The sequence below is a fragment of the Neovison vison genome, chromosome 6 (assembly GCF_020171115.1).
Source record: "Neovison vison isolate M4711 chromosome 6, ASM_NN_V1, whole genome shotgun sequence".
In the NCBI taxonomy this organism is placed as follows: Eukaryota; Metazoa; Chordata; class Mammalia; order Carnivora; family Mustelidae; genus Neogale; species Neogale vison.
This window is the reverse complement of record NC_058096.1, coordinates 151,253,896-151,279,510: the sequence shown is the minus strand read 5'-3', so window position 1 is coordinate 151,279,510 and position 25,615 is coordinate 151,253,896. Positions and strand designations below refer to the sequence as shown.

At 38.1% G+C, this 25,615-nt stretch overlaps 1 protein-coding gene and 1 non-coding gene across 3 annotated transcripts in view; both read right to left on the bottom strand.

The window, feature by feature from the left end:
- Positions 1–25,038, bottom strand: part of CMC1 (C-X9-C motif containing 1) — a 90,964-nt gene extending 65,926 nt beyond the window's left edge. For both annotated transcript variants that reach the window (XR_006385068.1, XM_044252603.1), the window contains exons 1-2: positions 24,854–25,038; positions 202–291 (exon numbers count right to left, since the gene is read on the bottom strand). Coding sequence is in view for 1 of the 2 variants with exons in the window: in XM_044252603.1 (XP_044108538.1) it covers positions 202–291; positions 24,854–24,872 (109 nt within the window). In the remaining variant the exon portion in view is untranslated. The remainder of the gene's footprint in view (positions 1–201; positions 292–24,853) is intronic.
- Positions 22,104–22,215, bottom strand: LOC122910992. Its single transcript, XR_006385337.1, has one exon. It is a non-coding gene; the product is annotated as a U6 spliceosomal RNA (small nuclear RNA).
- Positions 25,039–25,615: the final 577 nt, after the last annotated feature.

Sequence of the window (25,615 nt, the reverse complement as noted above, 5' to 3'; positions counted from 1 at the left end):
TTGGGAGAATATTTTTAAATTGTAAATGAATTGAACACCGTCTGGAAGTTCTGAAAGCTGAAATACTGGTATCTCCGTGAAAGGGTGAGAAGCAATTCATACATATTAATTCATTGACTACTTGACTCTGAGGCTAAGGATTAAATTCAGATCATATTATAAAAAATGTATTTGATCTTTATATGAATATTTGAATCTTACCTTGAACTTGTTCAGAACATCTCTCTCGGGCTTTTTCTCTCATTATTTTAGGGATCAAAACATCCTTTTCAACATGTCTGAGATGCTGCCCTGGGGAAAAAAAAAAAAAAGATCATTCTTTAATATAGTGAAGTCTCAAGTAAATCACCAGTTTAGGGAATCACCAGTTTAGGGAAAAAAAATCACCAGTTTAATATAGTGAAGTCTCAAGTAAATCACCAATTTAGAGAAAAAATATCTGCTTTACTCAAAATGAAAGCCTATGCAAATATATTAAAAGCTGACTCTCACAACTTCATTAAGATTGTGATTATTTTAGTTAGTAAAAATCATTCTAAGTATTTTTTTATATAAAACAAAAAATGTGGGACACACGCAATACATTTCTAAAAATTTCTACAAGCTACACTGCAACACTTTTATTTGATAACATTCTATGCAGCGTTGTCAAAAGGTCATAAACTAAAACATTATAATTTCCCTTCTTAACATAACCCAAAGAAAGGGGATTTTTATCAATACTGAGATTCAAGGATAGATGAACAGATCCAAGATTATGAGACACACAAGTAGTTTCCCAATCCAGTATTAAGAGTTGCCTAAGAAAGAAAGAACTGGAAGAAGAAAAAGAACTACATGTGCATGTAAAAACACAGTACGTGAAACTTCTGTGCATTTTAAACAAAATGACCACAATTAGACTAGAAGAGTAGACAGAGCACCTACTCCAGGGCTTTATTGGCTCCTTAAATTGGTAGAGTCCTGAAAAACAAAGCGATAGATGTCTTCAGAGAAACCAAAATAATCAGGAATCTCTTTAAAAACAAAAGGCATCACCACTTCCTCATATCAGGGAGATCATATGATAGTTGTCTTTCTCTGCTTGACTTATTTCACTAAGCATGATACACTCTAGTTCCATCCATGTTGTCGCAAAGGGCAAGATTTCATTTCTTTTGATGGCTGCATAGTATTCCATTGTGGACATTGGGGAGGGTATGTGCTTTGGCGAGTGCTGTGAAGTGTGTAAATCTGGCGATTCACAGACCTGTACCCCTGGGGATAAAAATATATGTTTATAAAAAAATAAAAAAATTATAAAACAAAAACAAAAGGCAGATGAGATCAGATTAAAGGAGGTAATCATATACTCAGGAGTTTTTCCCCAGGAAAAAACTGATTCCAAAAGTGGGTACTGCTCCATGCACTGAAGGGACAAAAATGGGAAGGGACTTCCCTGAAGGAAAGCAAAGCACTGTTAGTTGAGATGCCTCAGCAGGAGCAAGTGGGTTACCTTTTCTTGCTGCCTTTAGACCATGGGTAAAAGAAGTAAATAACATGTATTTATCCCCGAAGGATCAGGACATTTCCCAGTATCTAGTGACACATAGGAAGACCAGGACCCCTAAACTTTTCCTGGTACTACGCAATTCCCAACAACCTTTGGATATAGGCAGCCATGAACTGAGAGTATTTGCAGAGCGTGTAAAACGGCAGCTTAAAAAGCAAACAAAATCAACAACAAAATAGCCAAGAATCACCTAAATTTGGTGGGACAACATGGTGAAAGGAGGAAACCAACTGTAATTAATCAAGAAATATTTAAACCTTGGCGACTTAAAAGAGTAAAAAAAAAAAAAAAAAGAATTTACAGTAAGTATAAGAAATACACTAAAGTAAATATAAAGACATGAGTCCTTAGACAGAAATGGATTACGGATTACCTACACGCACTGTAAAGAAATATCTGAAGGTCAAAAATCCCAAAAGCTTCAAAAGGGAGAAAACGTTACCCCCATAGAGGAATGAGAATCAGATTTATATCGTTTCACTGGCAAGACTTTGATACATGAAGACAATGGAGAAATAACTTCAAAGCTCTGAGAATGAATTTCTTTACATCCAAGGATTCCAAAGCCAATTAAGAGTGTAGAGATATTTTCAGATCTGTAGGGACTGAAACCTCTATCCCAATCCTACTGACACGAAGCCACCCCTTTCTGTTGTGCAACAAGCCATCAACACACTTAGTGGCATTAAAAAAAGTTTGTTATGCATAGAGTTCCAAGAGGCCAGTACTTCAGAAAGTTAAGGAGAATTGACCCTTCTCAGCCTCATAGTTATCTGAGGCCTCTTCTAGAAGAGGCAAAGGACTGGCATTGACTTCAACAGCTACAAAAGCTGAGGCTGGAGGATCTACTTCCAAGATGACTTCTTTCTTCACTTACCCATTTAACCTCTGGGATGAAATGGCTGATGAATGGGCTTGGTGAGAACTGTAAACTAGAGCACCTATACATGACTTCTCCGTGTGGGCTGATTTTTCAGAGTGTAGCAGGTAGGTCTTGAGAGGGAGCAATCTAAGAAGGAATGTCCACTATAGCCCTGTATCTATTAAAGAAATTGAATCTGTAGGGCGCCTGGGTGGCTCAGTGGGTTAAGCCTCTGCCTTCGGCTCAGGTCATGATCTCAGGGTCCTGGGATAGAGTCCCACATCGGGCTCTCTGCTCAGCAGGGGGCCTGATTCCCTTCCTCTCTCTCTGCCTGCCTCTCTGCCTACTTGTGATCTCTCTCTGTCAAACAAACAAACAAACAAACAAATAAATAAATCTTTAAAAAAAAAAGAAAGAAAGAAATTGAATCTGTAGTTAAAAGCTTTCTCCCATAAAAAAAATTCCAGACATAGGGAGCCTCACATAAATTTGACCAAGCATTTATAAAAGAAATACCAATTCCATACAAATGCTTATAGAAAATTAAAGACAGCCAGCATTCTGATACCAAAACCAGGCAAAGACATTACAAGAAAACTACAATCCAATACCTCATCATCAACAGAGATGCAAAAATCTGAATGAAAGATTAGCAAATTAAATCTAGTAATATTAAAAAAGGATAATACTTCATGACTAAATGAGATCTATCCCAGGACTGCAAGATTTACTTAACATTCAAAAACTGGTAAATGTAATCATCAGATTAAAAAGCTAAAAAAAGGAAAAACACATGGTTATCACAATAGACACAGAAAATACACCTGATAAAAATCCAAAATCTATTCCTAATAAAATCTTCCAGTAAAGTAGAAACAGAAGGAAACTTCCTCAACATAATTAGCAGCTATAAAAAAAAACCCACTATTATTTATCAGTGAAACACCAAATGTTTTCCCCAACAATAGGGAACAAAGTAAACAAGTCTGCTTTTGCCACTTCTATTTAACATTTTCCTTGATGTTCTAGACAGTGTAATACAGTAAGAAAAATAAAAGGCTTCTGGATTGAAAAGAAAGAAATAAAACTTGTTATTCAAAGGTAATATGGTCATCGATCTAGAAAATCCAACAGAAAGTATAAAAAAGCTATTAGAACTAATCGGTGAGTTCAGCAAGATTTCCAGATGGAAGATTAATATACAAAATCAAATGGAGAGGACATTACTAAAAAAAAAAAAAAAAAAAAAAAGCTTTTTAAAAAATGAACAAAGGGCTCAGGGACCTGCAGGGCCAAAAAAAGAAAAAAAGAAATCCATCACTTATTCTACCAGAGTCTCAGGAAAAAAAGGAAAAATGCAGAAACAAAAATATATTTGAAGACATAATGGCTGAAACCTTCCCAAGTGAGGCAAAAGACATAAACCTATTAATTTAAAAAAAAAACAGTTAAAACCCCAAAGAAACACACAGCTAGACACATCATAATCAAACTTCTGAAAATGAAAGGCAATGAGAAATCTTCACAGCATCAGAGAGAAATACAGGAGAACAAAAGACAAAGGATTTCTCATCAAAACCACAGACACCAAAAGGAACTGCCTAGTATTTTCAAGTATTACAGAAAAGAACTGTTAATAACTCTATATCCATCAAACAGTCTTTAGGATTGAGGATGAAATAAAGACTACTCAGATGAAGGGAAGCTAAGGTAACTTCTAGCCAGCAGACCTATTTTCAAGGAATGGATAAAGGAAGTTACTCAAACAGGAAGGATAGGATAACAAGAGGAAACTCAGAACAACAAGAATGAAGAAAAGGCAACAGAAAGGTAAATAAACTATTCTTGAGTTTTAAATGTTATTTTTGACAGAAGCAAAAAAATCCTAGCATTAACAATGTATACAGAGGTAATAGTAAGGATGACTATACCATAATGGGGAGATGATAAAGCAACTCTGGTGATAGCAAGATTGTATTTCACTTAAATGATAAAATGTTCACCCTGGAAGACTGTAATAACTATGTACATACAGTGTAATCTTTATAAGAACCATTAGAAAAATTCAGAACACTAGATAAATCAAATGGAGTATCAACAAATTGAAAGTATTTTCTCTGACCATAATGAAATCAACTAGATACCAAAAACAAAATGTCACAGGAAAGTCTCCTAAAACTTGGAAACTAAACAGCACTCTTCTAAATAATTCATAGATCAAAGAAATATGAGGAGAGAAGAACGCAATGACCTGAATGAAAATAAAAACAAAAATTTACTAAAATCTCTAAGACAAAGCTAGAGCAGTGCTTGTAGGGAAATTTGTTGCAATAAATGTATACATTTAAGAAGAAAGTCTCAAACTACTAATCTATGCTTCCATCTGACAAAATTAGAAATAGGACAAAAAGAACCTAAAACAAGCAAATAAAAAAATAAAAACAAGAGCAGAAATCAGAAAAATTGACAACAGGGAAACAAATGAGATAATCATACTGTTTTTGTTGTTGCTGTTTTAGAAAAATCAATAAAACCGGCCCAGATGGTTTCATCGACAAAGTCTATGAAATACTTACTGAACAAATAGCACCAATTCTATAGTCTCTTCCTAGCACTATTTTATGAGACCAGCCTTACTCTGATACCAAAAGCAAAGACAATATTAAAAAACAAAACAAACAAACAAAAAAACCCCAATATTCCTCATGATTATAGACTCAAAAATTCTCAATAAAATATTAGCAAATCGAATCCAGCAATATAGAAAAAGAAAAATACACCACATCGAGTTGGGTTTATTCCAAGATACAAGGTTGGCTCATTATTTGAAAATTAATCAAGGTGGGGGCCCCTGAGTGGCTCAGTGAGCTAAAGCCTCTGCCTTTGGCTCAGGTCATGATGCCAGGGTCCTGGAATTGAGCCCGCCCCGCATCGGGCTCTCTGCTCAGCAGGGAGCCTGCTTCCTCCTCTCTCTCTGCCTGCCTCTCTGCCTATTTGTGATCTCTGTCAAATAATAAAATCTTTAAAAAAAAAATTAATCAAGGTGACCTATCATATTAATAGTCTAAAAAAAGAAAACCACATGATCACATCAATTAAAGCAGAAAAAACATCTGATAATACCATTCATTAAAAACAACAAAACTTTCAGTAAACTAGGAACAGAAAGGAACTTCTTCAACATACAGACTGTTTGCAAAAATCCTAGAGCTAAAAAATCCTATACCGCACTTAATGGTAAAACACTGAATGTTTTCCTTGTAAGAACAGGAACATGGAGTAAAATTCCATAGGACTATACACATACATATGCCTGTATATAAAAACTGGTGAAAACTGAAGAGGCCTATAGTCTAGGCAATAGTATTATACCAACTTCAGTTTCCTGCTTTTGATATTATGCTACAGTTATACAAGAGGCCACCAATGAGGGAAAGCAGCACAAAGGGCATGTAGGACTCTATACAATATTTTTCACAACTTCCTGTGAGTCTCTAAATTATTTCAAAATAAAAAGGTCAAGGAAAAAAACTTGTATAAGAAATCACAGAAGAAAATCTTCATGACCCAGAGTTAAACAAAGAGTTCTTATATATAACACCAAACTCGTGATCCATAAAAGAAAAAAAAAAAAAAAAAATCAATAAATTTAAACTTCATCCAAACTAAAAGCTTTCACAGAAACTGCTCTTAGGAAGATAAAGACAAGCTACATAGTGGGAAAGGTTATTCACAAATTTCATATCTGAAAAAGGATTTGCATTCAAAATACATACAGACTTCTTTAAACTCCAGCAGTAAGAAAACAATCCATTTAGAAATGGGCAAAAGACTTGAACAGACACTATACAAAAAGATATAAGGATAGCAATAAACACATGAAGAGATGCTTAGTATCATTAGTCATTAGGGAAATCCAAAATAAAATTACAAAAGTTATCACTAAAGACCTATTAAGATGGCTAAAAGAAAAAAAGTAGTAATACTAAGTGCTAACAAGGATACAGAGTAACTGGATCTCTCAGACATTCCTAGTAGGAACATTAAATGGTACAGGCACTCTGGAAGATAATCAGGCAGTTTCTTATTAAGTTAAACATAAGTTTAACTAATGTTAAACTTAACTTATGTTAACTAAAGCTTAACTAAACTTATGTTAAACGGCATTTAACTTATGTTAAATGGCAGTTTCTTATTAAGTTAAACCTAAGTTTAACTTTTATGTTTAACTTAATGCCATGTGACCCAGCAAAACACTCATCAGGATTTATCCCAAGAAATGAAAATATGTTCCCACAAAAACCTGTGGGCAGATGTTCACTGTGGCTTTACCCATAACAGCCAAAACATGGAATTAACCCATAAGTGCTTCAACAGATAAGTAACAGTTCAGCGAGACAACAGCATATTATTCAGCAATAAAACAGAATGGATTACTGACATCCAACAATGGCAGGAACTGGAATGGATCTCAAGCGCATTAAATTGAATGAAAAAAAGACCATCTCAAAGGGCTACATATTGTAGGATTCCATTTATATAACATTCTTAAAGTGACAAAACTGGAGTAATGGAAAACAGATCACTGGTTCCCAGCAGTTCAGAGCTAAGGAAGCAGTAGGACACAGAGGTTTCCTTTGTGCTGACTGAATAGTTCTGAATGCTGTGATCACGGCTACCTAACTATTCACCAGCCATAAAATATCATAAACACACACACACACACACACACACACACACACACGTAAAATTTGATAAAATTCAACTAAGGTATGTACCTGAATTAGCATACCAATGCCAATTCCTGGTTTCCTTATGTATAATTTAGAGCAGTGTGTCCCAATTCTTTTCCATTTTTACTCTAGTAGAGCCTTTTTAGGTTTTTTTTTCCTAATGCCCCCCATGAAATGTTAATACCACAGACACATTGTCTCTTTATTTATATGCTTCATGTATAACAGTACTTCATATATTGAAAGAGCAAGATTTTCTCCCTCCATTAACAATTTTTGCCCCTTTGAGGGCAATATCATACTCACTGAAGACCTATATGAAGATTATGAAAGACAGTATCATTAGGAAAAACTGGAGAAAAGGAAAATGAAAACTGCCAGGTTTTAGAGCTTTATGTGTTACACTATTTCGAAATAAAGTTATAATTTTAAAAAGCTTAAAAGCATCTAAGAGTAAAGGACTTAGAATAACCAAAACAGTAAAACAAGAAAAAATCTGGATGACTTGATCCAAATCTGGATCACCTGATTTCAGGTGATTCCAAGTCTCACTACAAAGCTACAGCAATCAAGGTGGTGTAGTACAGGTATAATTAGCATAAACAAATAGATTGATGTAACAAAACAGAGTCCAGAAATGTTTCCACTTATATACAGTCACTTTATTTCGACATATTCGCCGAGGTTACTGAATGAAGAAACAAAAGTGTTTTTTTCTAATATTTTAGTTATTTATTTGAGAGTGTGAGCAAAGAGGAAGGATAGAGAGATGAAGAAGCAGACTCCTCACTGAGCAGGGAGCCTGATGCGGGACTTGATCCCAGGAACCTGGGATCATGACCTGAGCTGAAAGCAGAGGTAACCGACTGAGCCACTGAGGCACCCAATAAAAGCATTTTCAACAAATGGTGGTAGACCTGGATAAAAATGGAGGTGGGAGGGGTGGAAATCAGCCTAAACCTTCTGATCTACTTCACAGTACCCACAAAAACTAATTTGTCACAGATTATAAACCTAAATATGAAAACTAAAACTATTAAACCAAAAAAAGGGGCGCCTGGGTGGCTCAGTGGGTTAAGCCCCTGCCTTCGGCTCAGGTCATGATCTCAGGGTCCTGGGATCGAGTCCCGCATCAGACTCTCTGCTCAGCAGGGAGCCTGCTTCCATCTCTCTCTCTCTCTCTCTCTCTCTCTCTCTGCCTGCCTCTCCATCTACTTGTGATCTCTATCAAATAAATAAATAAAATCTTAAAAAAAAAAAAGGGACAAAAGGTGTGAATGGATTCTTCAAAAATATATACAAATTGTAAATATGTAAATGAACAGGTGTTCAAAATCATCAGTCATCAAGAAAATGCAAATGAACCCCATTATACTATTTCACACCCGCAAGAATGACTAAAAATTAAAAATACTGACAACACCAAATGTCAGAACATGGAGCAAGTGAAACTTTCATATATCGCTGGTAAGAGTGAGAAGAGATAAACTTCTTTGGAAAACTAATTGTTAAGTTATAGTTAAATATACACCCAACCTACTTTCCATTCCTAGGTATTCATTCACCTAACATCAATAACAACACATTTCCAGAAAATGACTTGTACAAGTCTGTTTATGGAAGCATTCACACTAGCCAAAAATTGGAAACAACCTAAATACCCAACTGAATATTACTCAGCAATACAATAACTGCTGATACACTCAGCATGGGTGGAGCTTAAAAACTGTTGAGAATAATTTAAAAAAAAAAGAATAAGCCGCTGCCTTCGGCTCAGGTCATGATCTCGGGGTCCTGGGATCGAGTCCCGCATCGGGCTCTCTGCTCTGCAGGGAGCCTGCTTCCTCCTCTCTCTCTCTCTCTGCCTGCCTCTCTGCCTACTTGTGATCTCTGTCTGTCAAGTAAATAAATAAAATCTTTAAATAAATAAATAAATAAATAAAAATAAAAAAGAAACAAAAAACTGTTGAGAATAAGCCAGGCCCAAGAGTAAATACTACATGATTCAAGAACATAAAAAACTGTGGTGATAAAGAATAGAACACTGGTTATCTATGAGAATTGAGGAGGATATTCTCTGGGAGAGGTCTTGATTCGGTCAGTTGTAGACATGTATCACAACTTAACAACCTACAGATTTCACTGCATATTTTACCTCAATTTATAATATATTAGCTTTAAAACAGGATAAATAACTGCACACATAGTGGATGATTTTAACATGTAACTTTAAATAATTAAGTAGATAAAAAGTTCTGTAATTTTCTCCTTAAAGATATTATTCTTTTACTAGATTTATTTCTACTAATAAGGGTTAAGTAACATGTAATTATTTGTTGCTAGTTTCACTTAAATCTTATTGTCCATATAGCCAACACAATCTTACTTCTCATTAATTCTAGTAAATTGGCCATAGTCTTCTAATTTCTATGTGGACAATCACAGGGACAGCTCTGCTCTTTCTTCTTAAATGCTTACTGGCTAGGTCCTTTAGAAAAATGTAAGTATAAACTAATAGCACCTCAGTCTTGGATGCTCAAATTCCATTTAGAATTTTTATAGTGATCTTCCTGTTGAGATTGGGCTATGATTTTCCTCTGTGTTGCTTTTGTGTAACAGTTACATTATTTAAATGATAAACTGGGGACCTAACTCTCCCCTTGTATTCTCTGAACACTCTGTATAAAATAAAGATTAACAGTTCCTTTAAAGTTTGGTAGAAACTACCTGTGGCCATCAGTTTTAGGAATCAACTTGCCTAGGCTATCCTCTCCAGTTATTTAAACAAACACTAATCCGGGTTATGCTGGGAAGGTACTTGGCAGATGTGATTCAAGTCTATAATCATTTGACTTTAAGTAAACTAGATTTTCCTAGCTAATCTGGGTGGGGCTCAAAAGCCTGAAGAACAGCACTGGTGGTATAGTGGGGATCATAGCTGCCTTCAAGGGCCTGAAGAACAGAACTATGATTTTCCTAAAGAATGCCTTCTGCAAACTGCAGCTCCAGCTCAGAACCAAGGGTTCTAATGCTGATAGCCATTCTTCCTCATAGCTTGGCCGGCCCTACATTTCAGACTTGCCCAACTAGCTACCACAGTCACACGACCGATGGTCTCTGCTGGTATTCTTGACCGGTACACCAGCTGTTAGGGCCTAGGTTTTGCAGTCTCTGTGTGTGAGACAGACACAGAATTTTACCTACCAATTCTATTTTCTAAGGGCTTTTTATTTTTTAGTCAGTTCGTTTTTAGCAAATTTATATTTCACAAGGAAACTATCCATTTCATCAAATTTTCCAAAGAATGATATGAAGATATTCACATGATTTTTTTTTTTTTTCCTCTTTACCACACCTATAGTTGTATCCCAATTTTCACTACCTATGACAGGGTTCAACAAACTATTTCTAGTTAAGGACCAGACTTGTGAATAAAGTTTTGTAGGCTACAAACTATCTCTGTCATGTATATGCTTTTTTAAACCACCCTTTGAAAATGTAACTAACCATGCATAGCTCACAGACCTTACTAAATTTTGCCTGGACCCTGGTTTACTGAAACCTGGCCTAAACTATTTATTTATGCCCCTCTTTCTCCTTAGCTTTGCCAGAGCTGCTGTCACATGGGAAAAAGGACAGTGAGCTTATAGAAAGCACTGGAAATATGGATGGAGAAAAAAAGGCAGCTTTGAGGGAGGCCCTACAGGATCACAGGGCCTGCAGGGACTAAGGAAAAGAGGATTCAAAGAAGGCTGCTAGTTTTTCTGGCTCCCAGGAAAGTGCTGTGACCACTCACTGACACAGGGAACGCACGAGAAACACCAGGTGGGAGAGGACTTCAGCTGTGGACATGTGAATTTCCGATGCCTGTGAAACTTCCTGTGGAGTGGAAAGCTGATGTGTATTTGAAGGGAAATAATGGAACAGGAGACTATCTCCACATACTTCTTTCCTCCTGGTCTGCAGCACACATTTTAGGAGGCATCAGTTATTAACACGATAATTAATGAGGAGTAGAGGAAACACTGTAATACACTGACCTAGTTTATAAAATCAATTTCAAAATGTTACCTCTTCCTTTCACTTATATAATTTTAAACTATATAACTTATTAATATTGTGTCCTGATGAGTATCTTTTGTTCTAGAAACTTTGCAGTGGTCTCAGATAACAAAAGCACTAATTTTTTAAATCAGTTCCTAAAATGGGCATAGTTGTGGAATATTAAGCTATTTTTCCTTAAGAAATTATAACAGAAATTTACCTATTTATGAATTCTAGGTTATTAATTCCTATTTAAACATAGGTTTTAAATAGCTTGCAAAAATTCCTTCTGAACATTCTTCTAAAACCTCCTAGGGCAAAACAAAATCAATTACAGAATCACACGAATATTTAGATTTTCCAAACTCTTGGTGTTAATTCAGAAATAAAAATATATAAATAAATTCTGCTAAAGATGCTCTCATTTGATAGCATATCAACCACTGAATATTATTAATTATAATTTTATATGTATTACAAAGCTATCTTCAACACAATTATAAAATTATCCTTTTTATTCATAAAACTCAAATGATTCTCTCGAAGTCAATGTGATGCATATATGTTATACATTTGTATAAGAACCTGCAAAAAAAAAAAAAATCAAATTTTGAGAGTTTGCTACCATATAGTCATATGAATTTATACTGATATAAAGAATCAGGATAACACCAAAGAAAATTTCCAAAGCTCTAACTTCTCAACATTCTATCATCACCTGAAAGTCAATTTTCACCTTTTTCACTGGCTGAATTTGTTAGCTCAGATTTTGCTTGGGGGCTCACAAGTTCTTGCAGTATGGTGGGAATAGATTAGATTGTAAGTTTACTGGCAACAGCAGTTGCTATGAATCCACAAAGGTAACAGTAAAGCAAATCAAAGTATTACAGAATCTTTCATTGGAAAGAAGTGACATTGGAAGGGCAAGGTATGCCTTTACAATAGTGAGAATGTTCTAATTTAACGAATTTGATTCTTGTTTAGAAAATGCCACTTTTGGGCGCCTGGGTGGCTCAGTGGGTTAAGCCGCTGCCTTCGGCTCAGGTCATGATCTCAGGGTCCTGGGATCGAGGCCCGCATGGGGCTTCTGCTCAGCAGGGAGCCTGCTTCCTCCTCTCTCTCTGCCTGCCTCTCTGCCTGCTTGTGATCTCTCTCTGTCAAATAAATAAATAAAACCTTTAAAAAAAAAAAAAAAAAAAAAAAGAAAATGCCACTTTTTTTTTTTTTTTTTTAACTTCCTGGTTAAATTTATTCACTCCTGAAGACATTTCCATGCTACTCTTCACTCTGGAAGAAAAACAAGAAAAATGCTTGCAGTAAGTTTGCAACGGTATCCTCATTAGCCACAGTTTCTATCTTTAGGTCTCTCTACTAGCTACCAAGAGCCTAGAAATGAAGAGCTCCAGGCAGATGGTATCAGGAAAAACATAGAAAGACCAGTGTTCTCAATTGCCACATTTCCAATAAGTGCTTCACACCAGGAAGCTAGGCAGCTTCCAGTTTTCAACAGCACAAAAATAGGGATGATCTTGATCAGATTCTCAGGTTCTTGCCAGCTTGCTCATACTTTCTTGCTATGATAAAATGAGGAAGGGGTGGGTGGGTGATAGAGATACTTAAGCTGGGAAAATTACGACAGTGAAGATCAGTGCTCCTTTCACACTCTTTCTTTCCTTCAAGCCCTACTTGAACGAACAAAACCAGAAAAGAAAATCAGTAGTAGGAGATATTCCCCACTCTCCCTTGCCCCCAAATTCCAGCCTGCCTCTGGCTATAAGGCCTTCAAGATGAGGCAATGAGACCACAGTCTGTAACAGTTCACCCAGGTGAAGATACTTTGATTCCATTTTTCGGATGCAGACGTGGAGACCCATAGGGTTAAATAAAATCAAGTCTCTGATAAAGCAGCAATGCCAAGATCATGTAACCCAGCTCTCGAATCTTCTTCCAAGACACACCACACACATGCGGGTGGTGGCCTCTTTAAAGGGATTTCAGCAAATAAGGTTATATAAACTTCGGAAGTTATACAAAGTGTGAAATAACCCTCTGATAGTCTAGATTGTTTCAGAAGCATCAGAAGCACAGGTAAAATTAAAAACAAACAAACAAAAAAAACACCACCTCACCCTTCATATTTATTTATCAGAGCATTAAATGGAATTCTGATCTCTGATTTCTAGCATGTTGAAAATTATTTGAAAGAAGGGGAAAAAAAAAAACCTACCACAAGCCATTTGTCGTTGGTTGAAAAAATACCTTCAAAGTAAACATCACATATTAGGTCAACTGGTAATAATCTAATTTTTTATAAGCTCAAACTTCAAAAAGAGAGGGAAAGCAAGTCAATGAGGTAGATGTCCCTACTTCTGCTTAGCTTCTACAGATACCCTATAGCCCACAACAGGAGTCTTCATATGAACTATTTTGTCCTATCAGCTTTCACTGTTAATAACCACCCAGTTCACACTAGATGTGCCCATTTCCCAAAAGCACCTATTTCTTGGACCTCAGATTCTGCAGATTGCGAGGTGTGAAAACTTCCTCTTCCACCCACATTACTTTAACCAAGATGAGGCCAAAAAGGGACAACAAATCTAAAGGTATACCAAAGCAGGAAATAAACTTATACAAGAAGACATGCCAATTTTAGAAATGTGCTGCAATCTCCATCGTGGCCATAATTTCTTAAATGAAAAGGTTTCACATTTACTTTACTTGGTAAAACTTTGAGACTATCTTTTCCTACAAGCACAATTTCCCATTGATATGTAAGAGAAAATCAGCAGTGTTATGAGAGGCATAAACAGGTATTTGAGAAAGAAATAAGGGACAGTATGCCTATGCCTTCTCAGCAATACACACCTGATTTTTCTGATGGTACATCTGGAACATGGTAGACTATATTCAAATCTGAATATTCCTCAGTGCCTTTGGCAACTCTACTCTATCAGTTCTCCTTCATCTTACAGTATTTCATAACCTTTCTTCAGAAAACATGTGCCACTTTGTAATGGAGTGGGGGAATTATTTTTACATTGAGAGGTTATTCACTTATTTCAAAGAATCAAACTTTGCTCACACCACTCATGGCTTTCTTGGCATGGCTTTCAGAGTCTGTGTTTGTTAACTTGAAAACCAGTTCCTTAATACAACTTTTCTTGGGGAGGAGCATTTCCCAGGATGATCACCTACCACCTTCACCAGACTGCCCCTAGCTAACGTTGGCTGAAATTCAAGTTCACTTTCTACACAAGAAACTTACCAAAAATGAGGATATTGGGATGAATGGACTGTACAGGCTGAAGGCAAATCCTAAAGGAGTATCAAAAATATTCTGAAAAAACGTAATACTAGGAAAAGCATAAACGATTCCAAGATCTGCTCCTAGTCCTTCTGCAGCAACCTCACAAGGTTCTACCTTTAAAGATGCTGCTGCCGTGTTCTCAGTGATTATTTCCAGCTCCAAAATTTACTCTGCCCACATTTTCAAGTGTCTATTGGCAATTTCCAAGTCCCACCAGTATCATGATTTCAACTTAAAAATTTTAACAACTTAAATCTGCATTCTGCCATCCTGGTGGTTATGTTATACTCCTTACCTTAAAAAAAAATAAAGAAAGAAAGAAAGAAAAGAAAATCAGCTTACATTTATATGGTACACAGAAGAAGCACAATAAATATTTAAAGAAGGAAGGGAGGAAGTGGTAGAAGGAATTGTTTTACAAACATCACACAAAAGGTATCACAAAGTAGCAGGGGCTCAGAAAACCCAAAGCAATCTTACAACATTACCCAGCAAGTAACTGTAGAGTCAAACTCCAGCTCAATCTTCTGTCCTTATTTTCCATTTTCTACCTCTTATTTTCTTAACAAAGTCTACCACCTTAAAATCAAACACTTGTTCCATCCCAAAGTCCTCCCTGACCTCAGCACCTGAAAGTGCCTTCTCCTCCTTTAAGCCCAGGATTTGGGGCACAACAACGCTATGGCTCTAAACTGCATCTGGATTCATACCTCATATCGTACACCACCTGTGCAATCTTCTTTTCCTGACAGAGCAGTGGTTGCCATGGACTGAATCTTTGTCCCCCTCCCCCACTCCACTTCATCCTGAAGCTCTAAACCTTAATATGACTTTTATCTGGAGAGGCAATTAAGTGTTAACGGAGATCATATGGGTAGGGCCCTAATCTGACAGGTGGTCTTATAAAAAGATTCTAGCAACCAAATTGGCCAGCACCTCGAGCTTGGACTCTCCAGCCTCCAGAACTGTGGGAAAATAAGTATCTGTTGTTTAAGCCACTCAGTCTATGGTACGCTGTTATGGTAGGCCAAAGACACTAAGACAGATTTTGGTACCAGAAGTTCTCAATTCTGGCTGCATCTTCTAATAAGCACTTGAGAAGGCTTTGTAAAATTCTGATGCCTGGGCACCACCCAAACCAGTTAAATTAGAAATGCTGGGATAAACCCAAGCATTTGTATTTTTATTTTATTTAAAGATTTTATTTATTTGACAGAGAGAAAGATCACAAGTAGGCAGAGAGGCAGGCAAAGAGAGAGGGGGAAGCAGGATCCCTGCTGAGCAGACAGCCTGATGCAGGCTCGATCTCAGGACCCTGAGATCATGACCTGAGTCAAAGGCAGAGGCTTAACCCACTGAGCCACCCAGGCGCCCCAAGCACTTGTATTTTTAAAAGCTCCTCAAATAATTCTAATATGTGGCTAAATTAAGAAACACAGTATGAAATATAAGTTTAATGAGGTCTGAGACCATGTCTCAGTCATCTCTTAATTCCTTTTAACTATTGGTACATGGCAAATATACATTCAAACTGTTTAATAAGTGACCCATGACTAAAAGTGTTTCAACATTTGATAATTATGGATATTCATTCTATTAACAGATATTAGGCACCTACTATGCATCAGTCACCATGCTAGGGTGTCTACACAATGCTAAGAATAGCAGGCTAGTTCCTTATTCTGCCACATAAACATTTGAAACTCAGTACTTTAATTCATTATACTTAACACTCCTTTGATCTGTAAAAAATAAAACAAAAACAAGAAACAAAAAACTCCCAGTAACAGTTCCTCAGCAAACACAATGCAGGATATTAAATACTATGTTTTTAAAAAAAATTTTCCCCTCAATCTCTCAACTCAAAAATGTTATATATTTATAATCAGGGCTGATGGAAGGAGAAAGCGAATTTGGGCATCAGTGTACTTATTTGGGCAGTTTTGTTTAATCCACTTACATCAGGTAAAAGGTGGTATTTTTTGACATCTTTATAAACTTAGGGGCTTCTACACGTATGCTATTAACACCCTTATACAAAAATAAGGAGAGTCCTCTAGTCAATGGAACATAAAACCTGACGTTTTTTTTCCTGTGGTGAACCATCTGTGCTGAGTCAAGAAGCTTTTGAGACCAACTGCAAGTATTTAAAAATCATAGATGTTTAAGGCTTAAAGCAGCTTTCAGGGGCACCTGTTGAGCGGCTGCCTTCGCCTCAGGTCAAGATCCCAGGCTCCTGGGACTGGGCCCTAAGTTGGGCTTCCTGCTCTGCAGGGGGCCTGCTTCTCCCTGCTGCTCTATGGGCTTGTGCTCTCTGTCAAATAAATAAGTGAAATCTTAAATTTAAAAAAAAAAGCAGCATTCACAGTTATCTGATAAACCTTATTCTCCTGGCCCCTCATCCTCAAACCTAAGATTATGGCATTTAGAATTGGGCCTAAGGTTAATGGCAAAGTCTAAAACAAAAAGATATCATTACAAATTTCCCAATTCAATTGGGTGCTATTTCCATAAATCGACGGTGCTCCCCCCCACCCCTGGTGGGCAATCTCTTACTGTCTAGATGTAATTAACTGGTTTATCTTCTCTAATCATCTAGTCTCTGATAAACTTAAAGAGGAGAAATCATGTAAAAATATTTACTGTTTACTACACAGTTACACACATTCTCATTCTTCACATGATGCTTTTCTTCATTTCTCAAATCATTGGACACAGAGACATTCAAGTCTAGAAGTTCCACTTTATTTCTCAAGGAAAAAATTCTAGGTCTAGAATGAAAAACTCCATACCCAGGTTATTTGACATTTTGGTAGTTTTTAAAAATCTCAAGTAATTTTAAAATTGTTTTTTGAAAGACTGGGGGGTGGTAACAATCAGGGAAAGCTTCCTATGCAAATAATTCTAAAGTGAAGTGTGAAAAATGAACAAGAATTAGACAGACTTGGGGATGGGGAAGAGGGAAAATTCTAAAAAGAAAAAACAGTATGTCAAATGGCCTAGAGGGAAAAAAACAAAGCACAGTTTGGCAGATGTTAGGTCTATCTGAAGCTAATGTCATTACCACAACCCCATGATATCCACACCTGGAGCCAGTACAGACACCTGTGCTTATTTATATGTTTGTGCACATAGCCCTTCTTACCCGACCTACCACTATCCCAACTTTCATTAACTGAACAAAGGTTCCTAAGAGCTTCAGATACAAGATTTTTAGGAGAAAGCTAATAGGAATCCTTCCTATATTAGAATGCAGGAGCACTCATACCTGCAACCTTTTCAGGACTGCCGGGGGCATGGCAGCATATTCCAGCTCTCCTGCCTGCTGCCCCCCTTCCATCTCCTGCAGTGGGCAAGGACTGACAGAGGTCACAAAAGCCCAGAGCCCTTGCCTCCAAAGTGGGACAAGCCCTGCATGCTGTGGTACACCAGAGCTGATCAGGTAAAGACAGGCCTTCCCTGAAACCACATCCTTGCTCAGCTTCTTCCCCTTCCCTTTCCGGTTCCCCTCAGTCCCTCACAGGTTTTTTCCTAAGAGCATACCATTCATCAATCACTTGCATGTAAAACATCCAATGGTCCCCAGACCTTGGTCTCTAATGTCATTCCCAAAGAAAGGAACCAGGGTTTGTAAGAGATAGGACTAAATCTATGGATGGGCCAGAAATACCTTGTGAGAAAAAAAGGAAATGCTCCAAAAAAGGATGGGAGCATATCACAAGGACCCGGAAGCTAGTTTGAAGGAATGCTCTCACTGGCTAAATCTGGGAAAATGTGAGCACCAAAATAATTACATACAGGTTATAAGTGGAAAAAAAGGAATTCATGAGTGTGTATCTATGATAAGTCTATAAATAAATAAACAAGAAACAAAATGATCTCTGGCTTGTATCAAAACACCAATACCATCCAATAAATGTGGAGAGAATGCTGGAGATAGAAAATCGTCACTCTGCAACCATTGTAGGGAAGCCTGAATCAGGCAAAAATCATCAATGGAGGGGCGCCTGGGTGGCTCAGTGGGTTAAGCTGCTGCCTTCGGCTCAGGTCATGATCTCAGGGTCCTGGGATTGAGTCCCGCATCGGGCTCTCTGCTCAGCAGGGAGCCTGCTTCCCTCTCTCTCTCTCTGTCTGCCTCTCCATCTACTTGTGATTTCTCTCTGTCAAATAAATAAATAAAATCTTTAAAAAAAAAAAATCATCAATGGATACCACATCAAAGGGAATTTTTTGATGAGGAATTGGTATTTGCCTAGTCTTAAATGGTCTCCCCACAGATTACTGATAAATGGTGAAAGGAAAAAACAAATGGAACAAAGCCCTTGACTGGGTGATTAAAATTAATATCACCTATGAGAGACAGACATCAATGTGCTTCCAGATATGACACCATGAGAAAGACATCACCACTGAGGCAGTATTTTGCTGAGAACAAATAACCTGGATCTGATGAAAAGCCAGATAAACAGAAAGCGAAGGAAAGTTCTATTTGCCTAAAAATCTGCAGCATTTTCCCATCATTCTTGGGATAAACTTCAAATTCCCTAAGCTGGTTGACAAAACATTTCATGATTTGTGATTCACAACTCCTATAACCAATATACTTCGAGTTTAGAAATATATAAGAATTACAAGTTCAACAGATTTTTAACCCTGAACTACCAATGTAATCTATGTCTAAGAGAACACTACAAAGCTACTGAAGCAATAATAAAATAAAAATTTTTCTGATCAGCTACATAACCTTTTATATATTAGTCACACAGTGCTCTGAAAAGATTCTTCTAATCTGTTTAGATGTCTAACTTAATTTCCAGTGAATTTGATAAGTGCTGGCACCCCTAAAGCTAATCTACCTATATACCCACAAGAACAATTAACAGAACCCCTATAATTCAAATATTCCAAGAACTGCCATGACACCCCCCCAAGATACATCTTCAACATCTATGCATGGGATGTCATGAAATTCCGGACTCTACTTTCCATCCTCTGAGCTCTCGCTATCCCATATTCCTCCCCTAATTAGATTTCTGGAAAACACCATAACAGCGACACACACACCTGGTGAAGGACACTTCTCTCTGCTGCTATTGCCCCACTATGCAAAAGTAGAGAACAAATCCACACTAATGGATGAGGGAAGGGGAACTAACTACCCTGCTAAAAGAGGAAATGGTACAAGGGGGTGGGGAAGAGAAAGGAATCTCTTCTGGTTATTAGAGAAAGTAATCAAAATTATCAGGCCCAGGTTTCTGTAGGTTGTCATCTGGGAATATAATCATGTTGGAAAATTCTCTGGAATCTGGAAATAGCAAAGGAATAATTAAGTGTTCTTTCAGTACAGCCCTGGGCTCAACTTTCCATTACCAGGCCCTTTTACAACTTGGTACAGGAGGAGGTTAATGTCTAGAACTTTGTAGAATAAAGACAGAAATAATTTCTGACCAGTGGAAAAGATAACCCCAAAGATTACAGTGTATGGTCCTGTTTTAAACCCACCATTTTTCTTTTATCTAAGCAAGCAATCTATGAAACAGTCTATGCATCTAGCTTGTCAAACACTTTTTGGACTGTTTTACTAATTCCCACACTAATGAATTGAAAAAAATCTTCAACACACATTCATTTTGTATTTGCATGAGTAGTAATTTTATCTTTTTGAAAATTCTATTTTAACAAGCACCACTTTTAAAATTGTTCCTATAGGGGATCATGTGTTATGCAATCAAAATATACAATCATTTAAATTTTCAATCACTTAAGTCTGACTAGATTTTCAAAATATACTTGTAGAAGGGGTACTAAACTGGCAAATATGGAACAGACTATGCTTAAGTCTATTATGCAAGAATGAGCTATACTGTATATTTCTGAACCATTACTATGCCATCAAAGATCCCATTCATGGCTAAAAATGTTGGGATAATTTTCTCTGGAAATAGGGGGGATTAGACTGATAAGAAAACAAAGCTAAAGAATAAGTCAGTAAAAGTGGAAGAGTTCAGAACAGTGTTCCTTTTCTACTCTGTTTGCATATTAGAACTGTCTGGACTATTTTAAAATGTCAGAGGCTTAGTAAATTAAATCTGAATATCCGGAAGTAAACCACATACGAGTATTTTTTTACAAATATTAATCTCTTTCTGCAACCACTTTTCTTGGGTGTTGTGAACTCCCTCCAGCTTTTTCTCTCTGCATTCAAATAGTAATAGAAAATAATGAACATAATTACAGCTGATAAATGTACAAAGAGTGCCCTTATTACCCCTACATTAATGAAAAGGAGAATAGTGTCACTACAACTACACAGAAGAGTAAGTATGTAATCTGCATTTCAATGCTGGGTTCAGAGCTTCTTGAGAAAAAATGGAGGCTACAAAGTTAGTTAAAGGTGTGCCAAATGAAGATCAAACTTGTATAAAGATCTTTAAAAATCTAACATAAACCAATAAAGGTAACCTACTGAATAGGAGAAGAAATTTGCAAATAATATATCTGATAAAAGGTTACTATCCAAAGTATATAATGAACTCATACAATTCAACACCAAAAAAACAAGTAATCCAATTAAAAAATGGGCAGAAGACATGAACAGACATTTTTTCAAAGAAGACATCCAAATGGTCAACAGACATGAGAAAAGATGCTCAACATCACTGATCAGAGAAATGCAAATCAAAACTACAATGAGATATTACCTCATACCTGTCAAAATGGCTAACATCAAAAACACATGAAACAAGTGTTGGAGAGGATGTGGAGAAAAAGGAACCCTCCTGCACTGCTGGTGGGAATGCAAACTGGTACAGCCCCTGTGGAAAACAGTACAGAGATTCCTCCAAAACTTAAAAATAGAACTACCCTCCAATCCACCAATCACACTGCTAGGTATTTACCCCCAAAATTCAAAAAAACTAATTCAAAGGGATACATGCGCCCCTATATTTATACCAGCATTATTTACAATAGCCAAATTATGGAAGCAACCTAAGTGTCCACCAATAGATGAATGGATAAAGATGTGATATATACATACACAATGGAATATCATTCAGCCATAAAAAAGAATGAAATCTTGCTATTTAGGATGACGTGGATGGAGCTAGAGAGTAATGGTAAGCAAAATAAGTCAGAGAAAGCCAAATACCATATGATTTCACTCATATGTAATTTAAGAAAAACAAACACCAAAAAAAAAAAAAAAAAAAGAGAAACAGAGACATGAAGAAACAGACTCTTAACTATAGAGAACAGATTGTTTCCACAGGGGAGGTAGGTGGAAGAATGGATGAAATAGGTGATAAGAATTAAAGAGTACATTTACCCTGATGAGCACTGAGTAACGCATACAATTGTGGAGTCACTATAGTGTACACCTGGAACTAATAACACGGTCAACAACAGTGGAGTTAAAATAAAAAACTTAATAAAAAATATTTTTAAAAATATAACATAAACCATTGTGAAAACAGACCTTGCTATGTAAACCTCATCTGATACAACTACCAGCATGGGCACAAGCCACTGTATAAAAAGCAAGAGAAATATCAAAATGTGAACCTATGCTTCAACTCAAGAACCAAAAAAAAAGGAAACTTTTTAAAAAATACAAAACTGGCTTTAATATATTTTTGGGTGTCATCCTTGCACAGGGGCCAGGCTAATATTCTCTGTATCATTCCAATTTTAGTATATGTGCTGCCAAAGCGGGCACAGCTTTAATATATTTTTATTCTGGAATTTAACCGAGAAGAAAAATTTAAAACTTCCAACTTGCTGACTCCACGTTCTTTCTTCCCATTCAATTTTACTTCCATCCCTGCTTTTAATCAAGTTTCCAATGATTACACTGTTAGATTTGGCCACCACCAGCCAGCCAGTCAGTAAAAAACCCATTAATTATCCTTAATGCCTCCCTTTCCCTCACCATCTTTATTCAATGCAGCAGCAGGTCTTCTCAATTGTTCCTCCAAAATATCAACCTAATAAGCTTTATATTCTTTTCCAGCTTTTCTAATACCATTCCAGACTAAGATACTAACATATCTGGCCTGGACTACTGCCACCACCTCTTAACCTGTTTCCCTGCTTGCATTCAGGACCCCTCCATAATGCAGGATACCACTACAGTCAAGGTACTAAAGACAATTTATGCCATTGCCCTCTTTAGAAGCCCCCCAGTGCTTTCCTATCAGAGCCTTAAGGCCCTGCAGCATCTAGCTCCTGCCTACTTTCCCAACATCTTCCCTTTTGGAGCTCCACCACTCTGGCCCTCGTTCATGGCAAATATTTAAGCATTTGCTACTTCTGACTGCCTGGCATACTTTTTCCCTACCTCTTCACGTAACTACTTCATCTTGTCCTTCAGATTCCAATTCAAATACTTCCTCATAGATCTGTTCACATACCTCTAAGGTAGTCTGCTCTTTACCACCTACCACATGACACTGCTTATTTTCTTCATATTTATCATAATCTGGCAGAATGTATATGGGGGCATAGAGGTGGGCGGTCTTTCTTTTACCATTGTATGCCTGTGACATGTAACAGGCACATATGTTTAATCAATAAATACTCCAACAGAGGCATGGTCTGTAACCATGTATTACAGAATTCTATTCCAGACTACGAGCAATTAGCTGCATAGCCTTGGGCATACCACAAGATTTGAGTGGGTTAAGAGTAATTGGACAGTAAAAAAAGTGGATGGGGCGCCTAGGTGGCTCAGTTGGTTGAGCGGCTGCCTTTGGCTCAGGGCATGATCCCAGGGTCCTGAATGGAGCCCCATGTCTGGCTCCCAGAACCTGCCTCTCCCTCTCCCTCTGCTGCTCCTCCTGGCTTGTGCTGTCAAATAAATAAATAAAATCTTAAAAAAAAAAAAAAAAAAAAAAGTGGAGATGGCATGTAGGATTTCTTTTTCCTTAATTTCCTCCTGGATCTAAATTCAAGAATATAGATGTTTGAAAGCATTTGACCTCTCTGCCTCCGTTTCCTCATTTGTAGGAGACTGCTTTGAATACCACTTTCAGCTAAGAAATACTAGAACTAAGGCACACCTGGGTGGCTAAATCGCTTGAGTTTAGGATTCTTAATCTCAGTTCAGGTATCAGTCTCAGAGTTGTGAGTTCAAGCCCCACAATGGGCTCTATGCTGGGGTTGCAGCTATTGTAACAGGCCTTAATCTACTTTTTAACCTAATTTTCCTTAGGCACCCCTTATTTCCACCCTGCAACCAAACATTACACTTTACTGCCTGTACATATCCTCATTCTGCCGCCTCTTCTCCAACTCCAACCACTGGAAGTGTCCCTTAAAAGCCCAAATCAATTAACTGCCTCATAAAGTCTACTTCAACTACCTGGCCCACTATTGGTATGATCATTAGGTGTTCCAGAAATTCTTTTATGCTTCAGAATAGTCCCTGATCCTCTCTCCACTTGTTTCTTAATCCATAAAAGGGAGATAATACTATCTACCTACCACACACTATTGTTGGACAACTGAATACTTAGCTTGATAATAAAGCGTTCAATAAGTAGTAGTATTTGTTGGCTACATACACTTTCCGCTCTCCTTGAGAGTCACCAAAATGACTTCCATTTCCGAATCTCCAGAAGTTTGAAGCTATTACTACTCCTTCCAATGCCTCAAGTTTTCATATTCATAAAATTCATATTCATAAAATGAAGGGAGTGGACTAGACCAATTACTATTCCCTTCAAAATGAAGTTCCCTATATTTACATGAATACCCTTTACGGATGCCTCAGATGAGCTTCCCGCAACATAAATAGCTTAAAGCAAGGACACAGGCGCAGGTGAGCTGCTTTAAGGACGTTCGGAATGCGAGGAACCTGAAATCACTGCTGCAAATGGAAGTGGGGTGTTAACACTAAAGTTAAAATAATGTTTATCAAAACCCTGGAGATCCTTTCTCAAGAAACTGAATCTTGCCACAGTGATGGCTCTTTTGGATTTTCGCTTTTAGGTTAGATTACAGATTATTTGAAGGAATCAGTGCCCCAGAAGGGCGGAAAAGATGACGAAGAGACCAGTCGCGTTAAGAAGGAAATGTGTGTAAGCCACGAATGGACGAGAGTTTACACAGCAAACCCAACGCCTTTCACCTAACCCTAACCCCAAGAAGCGGGAAAAAGACCGAAGACTGCTGGGAAGAAGTTTGCGGACGCCAGAAACCCTAAAGCGGCAGGCCGGCCGGGCGTGAGCTGACGTCTGCGGAAGCGGTGCAACCTCAGCGCTCGGCCCCTTTTCCAGGCCAGCCCCCAACCGCAGAGCCGCGGTTAGGGACCCCGGCTGTAACTCCTCAGCAACCCCCGCGTCCCGCCCCCGTACCTGCGGGGTCGAGCGCCATCTCTGCGAGCGGAGAGAAAGCAGCGCCTGGCCGCTCCCGGGTGGGGGTAGGGGAGGGGAGGAGCCTGGGCTGGGCGGCACGTGCGGCCGCCGGGAGCTTCCCGCGGGAGGAAGAGAAGGCGGCGGTGGAGGAGGAGCGCCGTGCCCTCTACAGAGCCCGGCAGGCCTCTTTCCTTCCTTCTTATTTCCCTAGTCACTACTTCCGCCTCCCATTGCGCCTGCGCCCTCCTGGCCCCGCCCCGAAGCCTGTAATTGATGTGGAACCGACATCTGCGAGGGAATGACCGGCAAGGGGGCGTGGCTTCGGTGCCTTGGAGGCGGGACTGCCTCCGACGCGAGCCGCCTGGCTTGGGAAGGAGCGTGAGCACCCGGTTGCAGACTGGGCTAAGCAAGACGAGAGTAGAAGCTGTGGGCCTTTGGGAGTGCGCCTCCCGTGGCGACTAGGTTCACCGCCAAGCACCTCCCTCCACGTCCGCCTTCAGAGAACGGAATGAATCATCCTGTTCCTTTATTTTTTTCCTTCGTTAACGCTCATTCATTCATAAGTGTCTATTTTATGCCTGTCGGGTTCCAGCCACAGGTTCGGAATACGAGGGACAGATAACTGAATAAAAATAAGGTTCCTATTCTCGAGGAGTATCGTGTTGGCAGGGGAGTCAAATACCAGCAACACGCTGTTAAATGGGATGAACTCCACACGTGCGATATATAAACAGCTTGTTCTATTATAGAAGTGGTATAGTT